The 20,457-nt window shown below is 36.9% G+C and overlaps 1 protein-coding gene and 1 long non-coding RNA gene across 10 annotated transcripts in view; one reads left to right on the top strand and one right to left on the bottom strand.

Annotated features, from left to right (window-relative positions):
* Window positions 1-20,457, top strand: part of PDE3A (phosphodiesterase 3A) — a 627,104-nt gene that overhangs the window by 570,163 nt on the left and 36,484 nt on the right. For all 9 annotated transcript variants that reach the window (XM_081592252.1, XM_081592259.1, XM_081592253.1 and 6 more), the window contains 6 exons: window positions 7,078-7,189; window positions 13,624-13,737; window positions 13,876-14,075; window positions 15,719-15,922; window positions 16,614-16,769; window positions 18,714-18,966. In XM_081592252.1, coding sequence (XP_081448378.1) covers window positions 7,078-7,189; window positions 13,624-13,737; window positions 13,876-14,075; window positions 15,719-15,922; window positions 16,614-16,769; window positions 18,714-18,966 — 1,039 coding nt within the window. The remainder of the gene's footprint in view (window positions 1-7,077; window positions 7,190-13,623; window positions 13,738-13,875; window positions 14,076-15,718; window positions 15,923-16,613; window positions 16,770-18,713; window positions 18,967-20,457) is intronic.
* The window catches only part of LOC145546186 (uncharacterized), a 238,619-nt gene continuing 236,393 nt past the window's right edge, over window positions 18,232-20,457 (bottom strand). The window contains exons 7-8 of the long non-coding RNA XR_014082627.1: window positions 19,953-20,198; window positions 18,232-18,943 (exon numbers count right to left, since the gene is read on the bottom strand). This is a non-coding gene — a long non-coding RNA (uncharacterized LOC145546186). The remainder of the gene's footprint in view (window positions 18,944-19,952; window positions 20,199-20,457) is intronic.

The following is a 20,457-nucleotide window of genomic DNA, read 5'->3' as shown; positions in this document are numbered from 1 at the left end:
TCCTTAAGTACTTTTTCCTTAAGTTTGACCAGTTTCAAGATTTCCCAAATAATGTTTCACTTCCCTGAGGGAGAGAGAAAGCATACAGAAATTAAGAATTTGAACATGTTTGTTCTCAATAAATAAAACCATAGGGATTTGCTTCATTATCTAGCCCCTATTAAAATGCACACTCTTAATCAGTGGGGATCATGGGCAGGAGGAGAAGCGGGGCAACCGAGGATGAGGTGGTCGGATAGTATCACTGACTTAATGGACATGAGTTTGAACAAACTCTGGGAGATAGTGAAGGACAGGAAAGCCTGGTATGCTGTAGTCCATGGAATTCTCCAGGCCAGAATACTGAAGTAGGTAGCCTTTCCCATGTCCGGGGAATCTTCCCGACCCAGGAATCAAACCAGGGTCTCCCACATTGCAGGCAGACTCTTTATCAGTTGAACCACAAGGGAAGCCCAAGAATACTGGAGGGGGTAGCCTTTCCCTTCTCTAGCGGATCTTCCCGACCCAGGAATCAAACCAGGGTCTCCTGCATTGCAGGCAGATTCTTTACCAACTGAGTTATCTTGAAATGATAGCTACCAGCTTATTTAAAAATGTTTTAAGTGAGTTCTTAGAGATTGGAGAAATATCACAGCAGAGATACTAAAGACTAAAAAGATTGGTTAATATCAGACTTAGGTGAGAATTCAGGATCCAGTAACCCTTGCCTGCAAAACACTAGAAGAGAAATCATTTGCTGGACTGATTTCTACTCTGTGCGGTGGACATGGGCTTTCTTCAGAACTCTGAGCAAGTATCTGATTGTGGAACTTAAAAAAAATAAAATAAAATAAAAACAGTGACACCAAAAAAAAAAAAAAAAAAAAACCAAAGTGAGGGTTCCTGATCCATGAAAGTTTAAAGGAAGAAATAGAGAGAACTTTTCTTCTACTGTTCCTCAAACACTAATGGGCTAGGCTAGTCTTCAAGACAAAAAATGTGCCCCTGCCTTCAAGGAACTTCTGCTCCAATAAGGAAATTAGATATGTATCCAAATAATGACACTTTAATACACAGAGGTATATTCAAATGATGGATGGCTTGTGAAGCTCGAAATAAGTACAGTCTCCATAACACACGGTCATAGACTCTGTTGGACTCTGTTCAGTTCAGTTCAGTTCAGTCGCTCAGTCGTGTCCGACTCTTTGCGACCCCATGAATTGCAGCACGCCAGGCCTCCCTGTCCATCACCAACTCCCGGAGTCTACCCAAACCCATGTCCATCAAGTCAGTGATGCCATCCAACCATCTCATCCTCCGTCGTCCCCTTCTCCTCCAGCCCCCAATCCTACCCAGCATTAGGGTCTTTTCCAATGAGTCAACCCTTTGCATGAGGTGCCAAAGTATTGGAGTTTCAGCTTCAACATCAGACCTTCCAATGAACACCCAGGATTGATCTCTTTTAGGATGGATTGATTGGATCTCCTTACAGTCCAAGGTACTCTCAAGAGTCTTCTCCAACACCACAGTTCAAAAGCATCAATTCTTCGGCACTCAGCTTTCTTCACCGTCCAACTCTCACATCCATACATGACCACTGGAAAAACCATAGCCTTGACTAGATGTACTTTTGTTGGCAAAGTAATGTCTCTGCTTTTAAATATGCTATCTAGGTTGGCCATAACCTTCCTTCCAAGGAGTAAGCGTCTTTTAATTTCATGGCTGCAATCACCATCAGCAGTGATTCTGGAGTCCAAAAAAAAGAAAGTCTGACACTGTTTCCACTGTTTCCCCATCTATTCCCCATGAAGTGATGGGATCAGATGCCATGATCTTAGTTTTCTGAACGTTGAGCTTTAAGCCAACTTTTTCACTCTCCTCTTTCACCTTCATCAAGAGGCTCTTTAGTTCTTCTTCACTTTCTGCCATAAGGGTGGTGTCATCCGCATGTCTGAGGTTATTGATATTTCTCCCGGCAATCTTGATTCCAGCTTGTGTTTCTTCCAGCCCAGCGTTTCTCATGATATACTCTGCATATAAGTTAAATAAGCAGGGTGACAATATACAGCCTTGACGTACTCCTTTTCCTATTTGGAACCAGTCTGTTGTTCCATGTCCAGTTCTAACTGTTGCTTCCTGACCTGCATACAGGTTTCTCAAGAGACAGGTCAGATGGTCTGGTATTCCCATCTCTTGAAGAATTTTCCACAGTTTATTGTGATCCACACAGTCAAAGGCTTTGGCATAGTCAATAAAGCAGAAATAGATGTTTTTCTGGAACTTTCTTGCTTTTTCGATGATCCAGCGGATATTGGCAATTTGATCTCTGGTTCGTCTGCCTTTTCTAAAACCAGCTTGAACATCTGGAAGTTCACGGTTCACGTATTGCTGAAGCCTGGCTCTGTACTGACCATGAACACATTGAGAACCAGAGTGGCAGCCCTTGAACTTTGACTTAGAGATACTATCCCTTTCTTTTCTTAAAAAAATTTTATTAAGGTAACATTGGTTTAGGATATTAATCAAGTTTCATGTGCACACTGTATTTGTTCTTCTATAGACCCTACTGTGTGCCACCACTGAAAATGTAGTTTCCGTCTGTCACCATACAGCTGACCCCCTTCACCTATTTTGCCCTCTCTCATCACTGCTCTCTTCTCTCTGTCTACAAATGTTTCTTTTTGTGTGGTTTGTTCACTAATCTTATTTGTTATATTCCACATATAAGTGCAATCATATGGTGTTTGTCTTTCTCTGTCTGACTTATTTCATTTGGCAGGATATCAAGATACATGCGTGTTTTTGCAAATTAATAGTGCCATTCTCCTTCTCTTCCTTTCTCCTTGACCCTGAGCAGCATCTTCAGCATCTTTTTACGCTGGCTGAGCTTGAAGGCAGGTTTAAAAGGGCCCCTGTTTTATTCAGTCCACCTCTGCTTCATGCCTCAAGACTTCTCCAGGGAGGTTTCATGTCCCATCCCTGAAACTCGTTGCATACCAGAACTCTGAAGGTGTGATTTTACCTGGAAAAATGCCTGAAATGCCACAAGAAGAGGTGGCAGCGGGCCAGGAATTCTTTTTCCTCTTCTATTGAAGAGTATGTTCCCTGGTACGGGAAGAAAAGTCTCAAATTGTTTTGTATTTGGTATACATGTCACAGATGTCCCAAAACTTTACAATTTTGTCTTTAGAGTAACTTGGATGCAGGTTTTTTTTTTTTTTTTAAATCTCTAGTTGACAGAAAAAGAAACTGAGACTTAAAAGAGAAATGATACTGCTCATCTAAAGTCATATGGTAAACATTGGACGCAGGATTTGATGTATCTATATATAGGAAGTCCAGGCTTTTTGCCTTTATTTCAAATTCTTTTCAGCAACCCCCGCCAATGCATTTATTATATTTTCAAACTCAGAATGGAGAGTCTGAGCAACAGAAAGTTGTCATTATAGCAGTTGGTTTTACAGCACAAGTGACTGTACTAAATAGCATTGCAGGAACCTAACTCCCCTTGATATTCTGTGAGCGGGAGGTAGGGGGGCGGGTTGGGGGAGTGACGGAAGGGACTTGACAGGTTCTGCCACAAAATATTTTCTAACTTGTGAATATAAACAGACAATAGAAAGATTATAGATATAAATAGCAATTAGATTTTTGTATCTTTTTTCCACTTGTCTTTCAAAAATAAATACATAACTACATGGTTTACAATGTCACTATTTTGCTAAAAAACCAAATATTGAACTTTGAAAAAGGCAACTTTATTTGCCTTGCTAAGTAGAACTTTATGATATTTCTTCTCTGATTTCAGTTTATAAGCACAAAAACCATGAAATTTTCAGTGTGCAAAAGGCATTTTTTTTTTTTCACTTTATAAGGCTTTAGGACAGCTGAAATGAATTAACTTGAACATTCCAAGAAATCACCTTCTGGCTGAGACTACACAGAAAAAGTCTCACTTCAAAAGACTTTTAAAGAGACATATGTGCAATGGAAATGACTTCTCAGCCTTAATGTACTGCCTGCCTTTTTGATGATTATCATATTTATTTTAACAAATTTAAAAGGACATCATTCAGATTTGGGAAGAGTATTTACTTTTTTTGGTTACCAGTATTTACCCAGTTAACAGTGACTTTTCTTTATTTATGAGTTTGGATCATTGCCTGTTAATTTCTAACAGCTTCTTGGTGAAAATTTTCCTATTTGAAAATCATACCCTAAAAATATCTTGTCTGAATTTTTCAATTCATGTTTCAAATATTTTAAGAAAATAATAGGAAACTTTAGTCATTTACAGTCCTAACAATATTGCTTTTCAAATAATGGTGATAGGATATGAAGCAGTTAAGAGCACACAGTCTGAAGCCATAATGCTGGACTTGAATTCTGGTCTGATAATGTGTCAACTGTGTCATATTTTACAAGTCATTCAACTTCTCTGTGCCTTAGAGTCCTCTGCTTTTAAGTGTAATAAGTAACAGTGTCTATCTCATAAGAAGCTACATAGATTAATTAATGTAAGTAATTAATATATGTAAACTACTTGGAGGAGGCATCAAACTTATTAAATGCCAGATATATCTACACAAAATAGTGAGTATATGTGTGTGTCAATAGCTGCTACTATTATAAATAATTTTTATTGCAGTAACATGTATAGTTAAGTCCACTGGCTATTTATAAACAAGAACTCAAATATAGCTTAAAGCAATAATGAGAAAATAACTAGAAGAACTATGAAATATGACAGAAACCACAAACTTAACTTTCTATTGCATTTTTAAAGAGAGGAGGTGGAGATGTTATGTAACACAGAAAAAGGGGCAAAATTAAGTATACTTGCCATTCAAAGTGAAAAAAGTGCATGTAAATAATATACATACTCTATTCCCAATGGGCAGCCACAGTACTCCTTTGAAAACATAAGTCAAATAAAGACACTTTCCCTGCTTCAACTCTTCAAAGGTTCCCTGCCTCACTCAGTATAAAAGTCCTCATACTGGTCAATCTGGCTTTGAAACAACAGGATTGCAACGCAGTCAATACCCCTCTATAGTCACTAACTTCAATTTTATTCCTGTGCTCATTCATTCTGTTTTGACCATGTTGGTCTTCTTGCTGTTTTGTGAGTATAACACACATACCTCAGGGCCTTTGCACCATCTTTCTCTTCTGCTTAGAAAACTTTCCTCAGATATGCCTACACCACACTCTGCATCTCCTTCAATTATTTGCCGAAACTCACCTGACTATGCCTCTTCTAACCACCATATTTAAAACAGCAACTGCCATGTCCTCCTGGACTCAAAGCTCTATTCCTGCTTCCCTTTTTCTTTTTTCGTATAACATCCCTTTCAGTCATAGTGTGGTGGTGGTTTAGTTGCTAAATTCTGTCCGGCTCTCGTGACCTTATGGACTGTAGCCCACCAGGCTCCTCTGTCCATGGGATTTTGCAGGCAAGAATACTGGAATGGGGTGCCATTTCCTTCGCCAGGGCATCTTCCGGGCCCAGGGATCAAACCCACATCTCCTGTGCTGCAGGTGGTCTCCTGCATTGCAGATTGAGCCACTAGGGAAGCTCAGTCATAGTGTGTACCTTATTAATTATGTCTATAGTTTACTGCCCTCAGCTGCTGGACCATAAATTCTTTTAAGGAAAGCTTCCTTGTTTTTTCATGTATATATATATATATATGGATATATATGCATTATATATGGAAATTGTCTTAAACAGAAGGAGACATTCAGTAGACATATGTTGAATGAATAAATCCCTTTTAAGTTATATATAAATGTGTATGTGTGTGTTAGTCACTCAGTCATGTCCAACTCTTTGTGATCCCACGGACTGTAGCCCACCAGGCTCCTCTGTCACTGGAATTTCCCAGGCAAGAATACTGGAGTGTGTTGCTATTCCCTTCTTCAGGGGATCTTCCCTGACCCAGGATTCGAACTGGGGTCTCTTGCATTGCAGACAGATTCTTTATTGTCTGAATCACCAGGGAACTCCCATAAATGTGTATGTATGTACACAAATATAAACATAATATATGACACTGATGAAAATTAAATATCTAAATAAAAGAATGTTAGTGAATTTGAGTAGATGTAAAGTTCATAACGAAAATAGAAATTTAACTATGAAATTATCAAACATTTAGAAGAAGTAGTTTGAGAATTTTAAACAAGAATACAAATAACTGAAAGGATAAATAATTCTTTCTCAAAGTCTCCTGAATTATAACCAGTACTGTGCCTTTGTGACATAAAATGAGTCCACTTTTTAAAAAATTTATATTGAAATATCATTGATTTACACATTGGATTTTAAAAATAAAAGTGCGGTCACTATAAATGGTGCTGCTCTCCACCCTGCCATGTGAATAACCATTTCTCTCCCAATTACTCTCTTCTGTGCCTTTATCATTTTTTTTTCATTCTCCACAACTTGCATATCAAAGATACCAGTCACATCCAAAGATATTTGGTTGATTTGAGTCTCTAGAGCTATGAAAGTAATTAGAAGGAGACTAGATATCCAAAGGAGAGAGATGGCAAATGTGGAAAAATAGTTCAAAAATTTTTATTTATACTGGATTAGAACAAATCTTTTTTTCTCTGTGTATTTCAGTCAAGACAACCTTTTCTTTCTTGTAATTCTATTCCCTTATTCTTCATTAAGGCACAGTTCTTTATCCTCTAGAAAGCTTTTTTTAATTTATAAAATTAGTCCAGATGAAAGCTTTCTCTCATTCTTTATTTAGCACATATATTATATGATTAGCAATTTACTCAGTATCATTCTCTTATTATTGATATCACACACAATTTAGTACCTTGTTATATTTCTTTAGTGTATACTGGATTTTTTCATTGGCTGTTTCTTGGGTTTATGTATCTACCTTTAAAAATAGATTATATAGAGGGCTAGGACATAGAAGTCTTCAATATCTATTTGATCTGTTGTTTCCAGTAAGGGTTTCTATAGGCAACACATTAATGTGGTTGATAGAATGTATACTTTTTTCCCCATTTTTCTCTTTATGTCTAATACACATTAAGGTATGTTTTTTAAGACCTTGTCTTTTTCTTTTACAGGTATCATACAGACTTTTTGAAGACATGGGCCTCTTTGAAGCTTTTAAAATTCCAGTTAGGGAATTCATGAATTATTTTCATGCTTTGGAGACTGGCTACAGGGAAATTCCTTGTAAGTAGAAGAATTAATACTTTTGAAATCCATTAAATTTGCTATGGGTAATGGGGTATTGAATTAAGAGCTAGCACAGAATTTTACACATTGTGAGCATCCTATATGGTCACCTGGTATAGTGATTAGGAGATAATAGTTTATGTTAGAATCCTGGTCCCTTTACAAAACAGCTGTAGGACACCCTGGTCTTAATTAACCTCTAAATGCCTCATTTCTTAATCTGTAAAAGGGATATAATAATAACTACTTCATAGGATTGTTGCAAGGATAAAATGACATAATAATTATTAATGGGTTATAATAGTACCTTGCACATAAGTAGCTCCAATTTAAGTGTGTACTAAATAAATACATGTTAATTTATTGATCATTTTGTAACATATTCCTCTTACTGGGTAGGATTCTCAACCTTTGCTCTAGCATCTGCCGAGTTAACTCACAATTAAAGTTTTTCAGTATAAGATAAGCCTGGCTGGGAATAGAGGGACAGGAAGATGATGGTCTAATGAATAAAATAGAAAAAGAAAGGACAACTGGAAGCGGTTGTGGAGAAATTATTAGGAACTTTAAAAAAAATCAAGATAAAATGTGAAAACCAAAGGAAAGGACATAACCAAGGGTCCAAGCTTCTGAACTTTGAATATTGCAAGAATAAGTCTGTCCTTTGTAATCATGAGGAACTGGAACACAGAAGAGACAGTAAATTTTCAATATGTAGCATTTCTGTATCATCAGAACATGTAAGTAGCATTGTCCTACATGCTACAGAATATATGAAACTGGAGAAATGGCTGTCAGTCTAATCAGAAGTGTACAGAAATCACATGGAACTTGAGAAATAAATACATAGAAAGAAAAAATAGTTAAATATAGTATGTTGACTAGAGCTTGTGTTACTTAAATCATGTTTTAACTTTTAAGTTTCTAAATTTGCTTTCATGTACTTTGAACTTTCGAACCCCAGAACTCATGTCTATTTCTAGTAGCAGACAGCTTGAGTAAAAGTTGTACAGAGACTAGAACAAGTGTGTTCAGAAGGGGTAGGGTAGTGTATTAATCAAGTGATCCATTATTAAGACGCTGGTTTTGAAAATGCCATCACATGCTATGTGAGGATGAAAATGCACACTTGATGTTGTGTGATAGGACAGAGGAATGAGTTATTGAATTTACAAGTTGTGTGGTAGAAAAAGAGAATCAAGAATTAAATCTGCAAATGAGATTTGTGGGAGAATATGGGATTAAACGCAGACAAACTAGAACGGTGGGGTAGAGAGGGGAGTTTAAGCGCTCTGGGCGCCGTGGGAAAGTCTGGAGGATGGGGCCATGGAAGTGGAGAGAGAGATATGAAAAAGGGGTAGTTTGAAAGGATCTTAAGATAAGCCTGGCTTTTTTAATACCACTTTCCCAGGGCTACCCTGGTTGAATGCCAGGGATTGACCTAAGTGTTAGTGATTTCTCGAAGCTTAAGGAATTACATAAATAAGCTTTTACAAAAAGGAAGCCATGCAAACACTAAAAAACAGCTAGTCATCAACTAAATTTACAAATAATACTAATTGACAAATTAAATTTAAATTAAATGTATAAATAATACTAATATTAAATTTCCATATAATATAATCAGCTATTGCCAAGTTCCACTGAGTTAAAATCTCTATCTTTCAACTTTTCTCTAGATAGTATTCCATTAACTCATAAAGTTGACCAGTAAATATTTAAGTGTAAAAAGTTTGCAGATTCTAAATTTTATTATTACCTATTTATATGTTGCAAGTAAACAGATATTTTTCCTGAAATACCAGGTTCTTCATTCCATGTAAAAAGAATTTGTTATATCTTTGCTTGTTCTGTAAGACGTGAAAGGGAATTTACATCTTCTAACAGAAAAGTTTTAACTTAATTCATGATCACTTTTAAATCATAATACTGTGCATGTTATAGGGTTATAAATTTAGGGAAAGATGGATATTTATTAAAAGCTGTATTTATCATTATTTAAAATTAACGTGCAAAAATTTAACATTTATTCCTAGAGAACTATGTTTCTAATATCTCTGTATAAACCCATAGCTAAACGAAAAAAGCCTAAAGGTAACCAAAATAGGGCTAGATTAGCCTTAATACGACAATGAGCTAAAATGTTAGAAACTAAAATTTTATTACAGTTTTAATTACACTTTTTAACAATTTCCAAGAAAAGAGGGAAAGTATGAGAGCTTGTAAATTTATGCCTAGAACCTTTACTAAGGGACCTGCCTGCCAGAACAGGAGACATTAAGTGACTAGGGGGTTAGATCCCTGCGTTGGGAAGGTTCCCTGGCGGGCTACAGTCCATGGGGTGGCACAGAGTCAGACACGACTGAGCACAGACAGCACAACCTTTGTTTAGTTCAGTTTGGTTAAGCTGTATGTGATGTGCCCACTGATTTTAAAGGTAGACACTGAGGTGACACGGAACAAGCCTGAAGGGCAGAACTGTTACACTATTAGCTACTTTCCAAAAAAAGTGCTTCAAGTCTCATTTCTATTCTTTAGTACTTTGCTTCACTCATTGGTGAATAGGAACATAGAAAACTTTAAATAGAAAATCTGTAAATTGAGTTCTAAAAAACCTATAAATTTTATATGCAACCCCAGCCTTCCACAGCAGCTCATTTCAACCCTGTGCTTGAGGAAAAGGAGAAAAAGAGAAAACAAGTCTATTAAAACAGAAGAGGGGGTAGGCAGGTTCTGGGAAAGGGGAAGGTGGGTGATGTTATTAGGATGTGCACATGTGTTTATGTGTTGTCCAAGAGGCGGGGCCGAGGGGGTGTTTGCCAGGTGGGTGAGAGAATTATTAAGAGATTTGTCCAAAATGGAGAGATGAAGGAAGAGGATGAGAATAATGATAAAATAAGGATAGCTCTGATTTCATTCCTTAGCTCTGTCAGTTGCCTATCAAGGCCATAAAAAGAAGAGCAGCCTTTGAGCATATTTGTCTGTCTTATAGAAACTTCTCAATCCCCTATGTTGACTCCGGTGCCTTTGCACCTGAGTTGGTCCCCAGAGAATTAATGGCAAGAGCAACAGTGTCACCAGCACTTGGCCCAATATTTTCTCATAGTAGATGTGAGTAGGTGTTTAATAAATGTCTTAATGACTTCTTAAAGGCAGATAAATTTTCCATTCTGCTTAAGTGATAGTGACAATGTAATCCTTTTAGAGTTACACCTGCATAACTATTTCTATATAAATATATGTAATATATATTAAAGGAGTTAGGTTTGGTTAGCTGTTGTTTTCTTTAGCACTTGTGAACCTATACTCAAAAGCAAAAGGAGAGGTTTTTCCCCCCCATATACTCTCATTCCTAGTTTTTAAATCAAGATTATGTTAACCTCTAAAAACCGAAACATATATAGAAAAAAATTTTTAACTTTTATTTTATGTTGGAGTAGAATCAATTAACAATGTTGTGTTAATTTCAGGTGTATAGCAAAGTGATTCAGTTATACATATAGGTGTTATCTACTTAAAATGATTATAAATTAAGTTAGGTGTTAGTGCTCAGTCATGTCTGACTCTTCAAATCCCGTAGACTGGAGCCCACCAGGCTCTCCTGTCCATTGAATTCTTTAGGCCAGAATACCAGAGTGAGTTGTCATTTTCTTTTCCAGGGGATCTTCCTGTCCCAGGGATCAAACCTGGGTCTCCTGCATTGCAGACAGATTCTTTACCATCTGAGCCACCAGAGAAGCCCCAAAATGGTTATACTTACCTCAAAAAATGTGTTTGACAAGCTTTTTTTTTTTTACATTTTCAGCACTAAATTATTTAAATAGTTTGTTCATTGAAATTTGGGCTTCCCAGGTGGCACTAGTGGTAAAGAACCTGCCTGCCAATGCAGGAGACCTAAGGGACATGGGTTCAATCCTTGATCAGGAAGATCTCCTGGAGGAGGGCATGGCAACCCATGCCAGTATTCTTGCCTGGAGAATTCCATGGAAAAAGGAGCCTGGTGGGCTACAGTCCATAGGGTCACAAAGAATTAGACACAACTGACTGACTAAGCACAAGCGCACACAAACACACACACACACAAATAATCTATAAAGCCTTCTGGACTTGGACCTTGGGATGGGGAACAGGCAAGGCAGCAGTGTAACTCAAGAGCTACAAGTTCACCTGACTTGGTGTTGTCTATTTTTCACCCCAAAGAGACACAGTCAATACCCTGATACCGCCTCCACCCACCTTGTAATGCTGGGCACAAGCACAGGTTTCTCTGACTTGTAGTAGTAACGGTAGTTACATCACACAGTAATTTTCCCAGCTTGTCACAAGGGAAGAGTAAAGAACTTAACCCAGAAACTCTCTTCCAACATAGCCCTGGAAACTCTCTGACCAGGTTGCATGTTCTTCTCGTGGGTCATCACTGCCTTCTCCCTCCTCCATTGCTTAGCTTAGCTTTGACTTTAGCTCTTCAATTCTATTCTTACAAATCCAGCATTGATTTTTGAAAGGAAACTGGTAATCTGCACTAACTCGTCATTGTGTTGTAAGAGCAATCACGTATTTTCAGTTCAGCTCCGTATAGTCACTCAGTCGTATATGACTCTCTGCGACCCCATGGACTACAGCACGCCAGGCCTCCCTGTTCATCACCAACTGCCGGAGCTTGCTCAAACTCATGTCCATGAAGTCGGTGATGCCATCCAACCATTTCATCATGTATTTTAGGTGAATGATATGTACATCAATCACAAGCTTACTATACAGCAGCCACTTTAAAATAGGTCCCCTTCTGTAATTCTCAAAATTGTACTATGAAATAGGCACTATTATTGTCTCCATGTTTTTAAGATCAGGAAATGAGACAATGTTTTAAATGACTCAGCAACACAGGTAATAAATGTCAGAGCAGAGATAAAATCAGGTATGTCCTAGACCCTGAGACTTATAGCATGATCAACTTTGTACACTGGCACAGATATAGATTTAAAATGTAATTGTCTTAAATCATTTGGGATAGTCCATACATGGAGACAGAGACCCCAGTTTGAATAAAAGTGTTCTTTGGAGACTAGGTAATATCAGTGTTCACCTTTGGCAATGATACTGTGAACAAGGTTTGCTGTTTACCGCTCCAGAACCTAGGAGTCTGCTTCTCAAAGCTCTTCTGAAAACATCCTCTCAAGACCTTCCTCAACCCTTCACTGAGTTTCTGGAATGTTTACCCAAGATTTACCTATGTGTCTTCACTTAAAGTTGCCAGAAATGTAGGAAAACACCATCTTCCTACGCGCTCCTGTGTGCCTCCAACACCACAGATGTCCTAATTTCTGTTTTCTTCCCTGATCAGAGAACAGGTGTTGCTCTCAAATTTTCATTATTATTCTGTTTGTTCTCTTCTGTTTTTGCTTCTCCTCATCTGTTGAGTGCTATTCAGAGATGTCATCTATTACCTTATAGAAGGAAATCATATCATGGTTGGTCATTAGGAATAAAATGTATCAAGTGAGCATACTTAGAATAAAGCATACCAAATCAGTGAAGTATTCTGAAGGGCCAGATAAGAGAAAAGCATGGAAAAATTGGACTGAGAAAGAAGGTGAGCCAGGAACACAGTGGGCCTTTGGTCATGGTTCCATAGAAGCTAGACGACACGTGTAGAAACAGAACCCCATTCCTATGATACGGGCATTTTAACTGGGGGATTTGCTTGCCCTGTAGATTTATACACTTCGGGATGGCTCAACCCCTTATGTTACTGTACAAAGAGGTTTTAATTTTTTCTCTTTCTGTATTTCCTAGAACTTTATTCCCAAATCAGAATTTGTAGATCAGAGAACATTATCAATTTCGGTTTTGATTTGCTTTGTGGATTTTATCTATTAATACCTATAAAAAAATGTTACTCATTTTCTTACGGGGTTTTAAGTTTGATACAGAAGAAGAACACTATTTTCAATTCACAGGCTATATTTGAGTGCTGTTTATCAGAGATGAAACACTGGGTGGTATGGACCATTGGTCTGACCTAGGTTAAGTGTATCATGGGTCTTTTGTTCTAGTCCTCTGCCTAGTTTCACATAGGAACATGGGCATAAGGACAAGAGTAAATATTGCAGTGAATTCGCACAGTGAGTTTATATATGTTGGGTTATTGAGTGAAATTTATTTATGTTAGGTGGATGCTGGACACAGATTTTGTTCATTTCAGACATCTGCATGTGTGATGAATTTTGTTGTTTTTTTTTTTTTCTTGTTACTGTGAATATTATAGAGAAATGGAAGAGGAATCAGAGTATTTGTCCTAGAATGTTCGGCTGACTTTCACCCAGGTTATTTAAATGTGAGGACTAAACTGTTTGTCCAGTAGGTGGCACTCTTAGTCCTTGGACCCCAGAGTTCACAGATGAATGCCTGTTCCTTTGCATTGGTTACAGACCACAACAGAATCCATGCCACGGATGTCTTACATGCTGTTTGGTATCTCACGACACAACCTATTCCAGGCCTCTCGACTGTGATTAATGATCACGGATCAGCAAGCGATTCAGGTATATATTAAGTTCTTTGTGCTCCCTTGTGAACTATGGGAACGGTGAAGAGTGGCTTTTTAAAAAAGGAAGTGAACATAACTGATATCAGTTTACTACTTTCTTCAAAGCAATATTATTTTCATTGTCTCTTCTCAGATTCTGACAGTGGATTTACACATGGCCATATGGGATATGTATTCTCAAAAATGTATAATGTGCCTGATGATAAATACGGATGCTTGTCTGGAAATATCCCTGCCTTGGAGTTGATGGCCTTGTATGTGGCTGCAGCCATGCATGACTATGATCACCCGGGAAGGACTAATGCTTTCCTGGTTGCAACAAGCGCCCCTCAGGTAAACCTTTCGATTTTGACCAGGGGAAGTAATTCAATTTTGAGATTTCTCTGAAAAACATTAATTTTATAAATTTGACTTATAGCAGGCACCAAGTGAATACGAACCAAACTATACTTAGACCTGAGATAAAATTCTTAGAGACCATAATCATTTTGAAAAGATATCATGGTTTGTTCTAAATTATTAAAGATGGGTCTACATTTATCACCTATGGAGATCCCTTCTCAGTTTTCTTCTTAGGAAGAAAAATTGCTTGAATTCATGTGAATGAATTTCCTCAACAAAGAATATCTGACCTATGCAAAAGTTTTCTTTCTGAAAAGACTGGAGAACCAAATCTTTCTCGGTTCTCTAAGAATTAGAGGCTTCTTTGGATAAATCAAGTTCCTTTGAGATGTATTCATTATATCATTTTTATGGCATTTTTATTGATTAGGAAGAATTAAAGATTGATTTATTTTATTCGAGGTAAAATTTTTACCTGAACATAGTATTCTCAAAAAAGTAACTTTAAAGAAGTTCCTCTGGACATGGGCTTAAATTTAAGTTAAATATCAATCACTAAGTATTTAGGAATCTCCATCTATATAATTAAACTTTGATTTAATCAGATGGATGGATCCATTTTACTAAAGATCTCATGATCTTATTTTTCTTTCTAGAGGCTCTAGGAGACTAATCTGATCCATTATTTTTTTTTGTCATGTTTGCTTTTTGTCTTTTACTTTATTCTCATCTGTTTTTTATCTGTTTCCACACTCTCTTTTATAGACTAGCCTAGAGTTTTCCTTTAGTTAATTAATTTCCTTTAAGTAATTTTCCTTTCATCTGTATACAGTACAAATATCCTGAGTTTTTTTCTGACTACTTACATTTCTTTTACTGTTTCCTCCATACACTATATATTTTCCCTAAATATAAGCAAATACTTTGGCCAGCACATTTTACCATTCAGTTTTCCTACATGTCCCTGTATTTTCATTTACCTCAATATTAATTTTCATTAATTTTCCTTTTTGTCCTTATAACTTTTTTCCCTTCCATCATCAATCTGCCACACTTTAGGCATTTTTTTAGGCAACTTTCTTTTCCTTCACAGCTTCCCTCAGCATTATTCAAACAAGTAGATATTTACTATTACTTTCAATTACTAGACAGAGGGTGATATTTCCTGTGACTGTGAGGTAAGAATATTTTGAATTATGGGCTTCTCTGAGATATCATCCCTCTTTATTAGTTACATGTGTTTAATTGAAAGGAAGTCATTCTTATTTTAGACGTGGGAGATAACTGAGTTACCTCTTAGGGATATTAATATATTTGCATACTTTTATGGTTAAATTCCTGTGTCTTGCAAAAAGAAGAGTAATCTAAGCTAAGTCTACGCCCTTCACTTACAAGAATCTGAAATAAAATTTCAAGGAAATCAACTTTATCTTACCAAAAAAAGAAAAAATAACCAAGAAAAGTAAACAGTCAATGTACAATAACAAGTGATTCTTAATAACTAGCTGTCACAAGGTTGCATTTCTATGTTCCATGATAAAAGAGGATTCCAAATGTTTTGCATATTCTCATTTATTTTTATTTTTGTTTCTAATTTAAAAAAAGCTGAACTCTTGACTCTCGTCTTTGCCTAGGCGGTGCTCTACAATGATCGCTCAGTCTTGGAGAATCATCATGCGGCTGCTGCATGGAACCTTTTCATGTCCCGGCCAGAATATAACTTCTTAGTGAATCTTGACCATGTGGAATTTAAGCATTTCCGTTTCCTTGTCATTGAAGCAATTCTGGCCACTGACCTGAAGAAACACTTCGACTTTGTTGCCAAATTTAATGCCAAGGTATTACTAGATTTGTACCAGTCATTTTCTGGCCACATTGAAAGATGTTATGGGATTAGAGTGTTAAAGAAAACTCATTGCTGCCACCTCACAGATGTTGAATGTGAAAATGAAATGCAATGCAGTGTTAAACCAGAAGCAGTTATTTAGGCATTGGTCCCAACCTGGAAACCTAATATATTGAGGTCCTGTCGGTATATATTATACCTTGTACTACAGAAGAAGAATAGAATTCTAACTATCATGGTGATTTTGTTTTATTTTGTTTTGCTCTCATCTCTGTGGAATACTAATTACCTGGTAGTAGTAAAGATCAAAAACCTGAAGCAGAATTTGATACATCATCAAACATATAATAAATGCTCAAATAGTAACTCAAGAAATTTTCTTATTATTTGTAGCTACAGTTTTTAATAGTAATTTATAACACATGCTAGTATTAAATAGCATTTATTTTCAGTTCCATAATTATCCATCATTTTTTATTATTTTTTTTAGGCGAGCTATTTCACTACTAATTTATGCAAGCCAAATAACATTATTTGAAACAGCTGAGATGTTTCTCATTACTTGGTATCCCTATCTGCACATGGTAGACAGATCAAAATCCATAGTAACAAGATGATCAGTATTCTGTAATTTATTTTCCTGTTCAACTTGTGCACTCATTTAAACTTTGCCCTTCAAACAGGTGAATGATGAAGTTGGAATAGATTGGACCAATGAAAATGATCGTCTACTGGTTTGTCAAATGTGTATAAAGTTGGCTGATATCAATGGGCCAGCCAAGAGTAAAGAGCTCCATCTTCAGTGGACGGAGGGAATTGTCAATGAATTTTATGAACAGGTAACTAATTTAACTATTTTTCTTAATCCATATTGAGGCTGCTTATAGATTCCCTAAAGCAGCAATCCCCAACCTACTGGGCACCAGGGACTGGTTTCATGGAAGACCATTTTTCTACAGATAGGGTAGAGGGTTGATTTCAGGATGATTCAAGAACATTACGTTTATTGTGCACTTTTTATTTCTATTATTATTTCATCCACTCCACCTCAGATCATCAAGCATTTGATCCTGCAGGTTGGGGACCCCTGCTCTAAAGCTTCCAAAGGCTGTAAAAGTGTGATTAGTCATTTGATATTCATGATACTATGAGAAAAGGCACTGGCCAATTTTAATCAGAGGTTTAGAAAATGACAAAAATTGAACTAAACTATAAACATAAAACTCTTAAGGTAAAGTTATTAAGTACTTTGATGGAAAAAGGTGTTAAGCTAATGGAATGACCTCAGAAAATACTAGGAATCCCACTGAAATACTCATCAATTTTATCATAATAGAAGCTAGTTTAAATTTATATGAATGAATGTATATCAAATTAAGTTCATTTACTTTTCTGATAGTTTATAACAGCAGTACATGAAAAAACTAATAAAAATAGCATTTTATTTGACACATTACCAACAGAACATGAAGGGATCTTCCCCACATGCCCTTACCCCTACCACACTTGAAACCTTGTGTTTGGTGCTGTAAACATCTCTCATAAGAGGAATCTCGAGGTAGTGGAGATTGGTAAATGACAGGCATCAGTAGTGACCTAAAAGGCCAGGAAAGAAGTACAAATATGTACCCTAAGGAAAAACAGAGGTAATAACTCTCTTTAGATACTTAAAAGACTGAAATACAAATTTAGGATTAGGTTTATCATGATGTTGTACAGCTTAAAGAGAAATTATATAAGATACTTACTACAGGATTTGCTTTATTAAAAAAAAAACAAGCTTCCCTAAAAATAGACATGACTATAGCCAGTCTATAGAAGTTATAAGGAGACAGGCTTTAGGTCAATGTCAAAAAGAAATTTGTACTCCCAAAGTCATCCAGAAATAAGATGAGGCCTCTTAGTAAGTAACAAATCACCTTTCACCAAAGATATTTAAAGAAAGAATTTTTTCAGTATTATAGATAGGACTCATAAAAAAAGGTTTATACTTTCTAGAAAAGATTGTGTTTTCTTGGAACTAATTGATATTCAGTTCTGAAACATTGACTATAGATAAAATGTAAAGAAAAACAACTTGTAATAATTCCATTACATATGTAGGCATAACCATTGTTGATATTTTGGTATAATTAATTCCTTCATTAATGTTGTTAGGTAATTTTGGGCTTTCAATCTGATTTTTTTTTTCAGAAAGATGAATTAGTTCAAAATAAAAACACACAGTAGTACTTATACAGTAGTACTATTAAACATAGAAAAATAAGAGTATCAGAAACAATATAACCACAGAAGACATAATTCAACCCAAAGCTGGGATAAAGTACTAACTTTAATTGAGGATAAGTTATTTTAAACTTTCTAACAGACAAGACAAAAAAAGGCAAACATGATAGGTTATCTGGTGGATATTTATGTCCAGCAGTGCCTTTTAAGATGCATTTATATTCTAATTTACACTCTAATATAAGGAACAGTGACTAGTGTGATGACAGAGATCATCTACTGAGACATAAACCATTTCTGGTAGTCCCCCTGATCGAAAACCAAACCCTCAAGATTACCAAAGGGTAAGTAGCGACAAAGTAGTCCTATAGGAATCTTAGTAATTTGGGTAAAATCTTTTAGCAGTCAAGTACAGATAGAGTTCACACATCAGTGCCCAGCTTCTTGCATAATTTGCACATTTTAGATGCCAAGTGAATGGTGACTTAATTTGTATTTTATCCTTTCCTTTTCGTTTGCCTTTCTAGTTAACCATGTTGCTACATTCCTATTTCTAGGGTGATGAAGAGGCCAGCCTTGGGTTACCAATAAGCCCCTTCATGGACCGCTCTGCCCCTCAGTTGGCCAACCTTCAGGAATCCTTCATCTCACACATCGTGGGTCCTCTGTGCAACTCCTACGATTCAGCAGGACTAATGCCAGGGAAATGGGTGGAAGACAGTGATGAGTCAGGAGACACGGATGACCCAGAAGAGGAGGAGGAGGAAGCACCAAATGAAGAGGAAACCTGTGAAAATAATGAATCTCCAAGTAAGTCATAGAATCTTTCTCGAATGTGTTTCTCCTGGGATTGTTTTCTTACGTAGGTTCTGATAAAGTTGATGCTGCTCATGAGTTACCTAGTTGAGTCCACACATCGTCTGGTGAATTGATTATGGATACTCCCCTCTTCCCAAATATCACCATCATAATGGAAATTACAGATTATGGAATCTATTCTAATATCACGTTCATACAAAGGTATGTTCTCTGTCATGAATTAAAAAAAAAAATAAGTAGTCAAAGTCTATTTTTCAGAGTATCTTAATGATTTAGCAGTGAAAGGAATCTCAGGTACCATCTAGACCAACATAGGACTTTACTGGCATGGTTGGGAAGAGATGCTGAAGTGGTAAGAGGTCGTAATCACTCACTCATCAAATGTTTATTAAGCACCTACTCTGTGCCAGACATTTTTCCAGGTACTAAACATAGAACCATGAACAAATCAGACCAAAAAAAAAAAAAAAATCCTTCAGTTCTTGCCCTTTTTGACTTGTGTTTTCAGTGGGGTCAGCAGACACTAGGGAAGACTAATCAGTAAATCTGTAATATGTTAGATGCTGATAAATGCTAGAGTTCAAGAGGATATGAAATATTGCACAGAAAGATTAAAATCATGACAAGATAGCCATGGAAGGTCTAAATAAGGAAGGTGTTTTTAAAAAAACCAAAACTTTGAAAGAAGCAAGGGAGTGATCCATGGAAATAGTTGTGGACAAAGCATTTCAAGGAGAGAGGAAAGACAGCCTCGTAAGGTTCTGCTGTGGACACTGGCTGGGTGTTCAGGAAGCACCAGGTGTGCTGAGAGGCTGGAGCAGAGGAAGTAGGTGGGGAGCAGCAGGGGGAGACAGTGGGGACCCAGATGATAGAGGGTTAGAAGGTAGGGCTCTACAGAACGGAGTTTGGCTTTTTCTCTGAGTAAGATGGGAAGCCATCAGAGGTTTTGAACAGAAGACTTAGTTGATTCAACTTACGTTTTAACTGGATTGCTTCAGCTATTGCATGGAGAATCTTCTGGAGTTTGGGGTGAGCAAGGGTGTAAGCAGGACAGTGTGTTAAGAGGCTCTTGAAATCATCCAAGTGAGAGATGACTGAGGCGTTGGACCAGGGCAGTGACAGTAGCGACAGTGAGAAGTGGTCACATCTGGTCATTGATTTTGCAGTGTATCGTCCAGCCATTCCGATCTCTTCATCTCTTGAAATATTCTCTGCTGTTACTCCTGCCATAGGGACAAGGACAATTAGGAAAACCAATAACCTTTATAGTGACATTGCACAAATACTGTTCCTGTTTTCATGGAAATATAGTATGCAGTTTCTAGCTACCTTCATCAAACACAATCTTACTACTGGTAGTTTTCAGAGCCCTTCCCAAAAATATTACCAGTGAAAGACACCATGATCATTTGTTCCTGTTTTTTAGCAGTCAGGAAAATGCATGACATAGTTCATTTTGGCCATCTTGTAAAGAGATAGTCT

The sequence above is a fragment of the Giraffa tippelskirchi genome, chromosome 4, assembly GCF_054371585.1.
Source record: "Giraffa tippelskirchi isolate mGirTip1 chromosome 4, T2T-mGirTip1v1.2.pri, whole genome shotgun sequence".
Taxonomy (NCBI): domain Eukaryota; kingdom Metazoa; phylum Chordata; class Mammalia; order Artiodactyla; family Giraffidae; genus Giraffa; species Giraffa tippelskirchi.
This window is presented reverse-complemented; position numbering and strand designations above follow the sequence as displayed.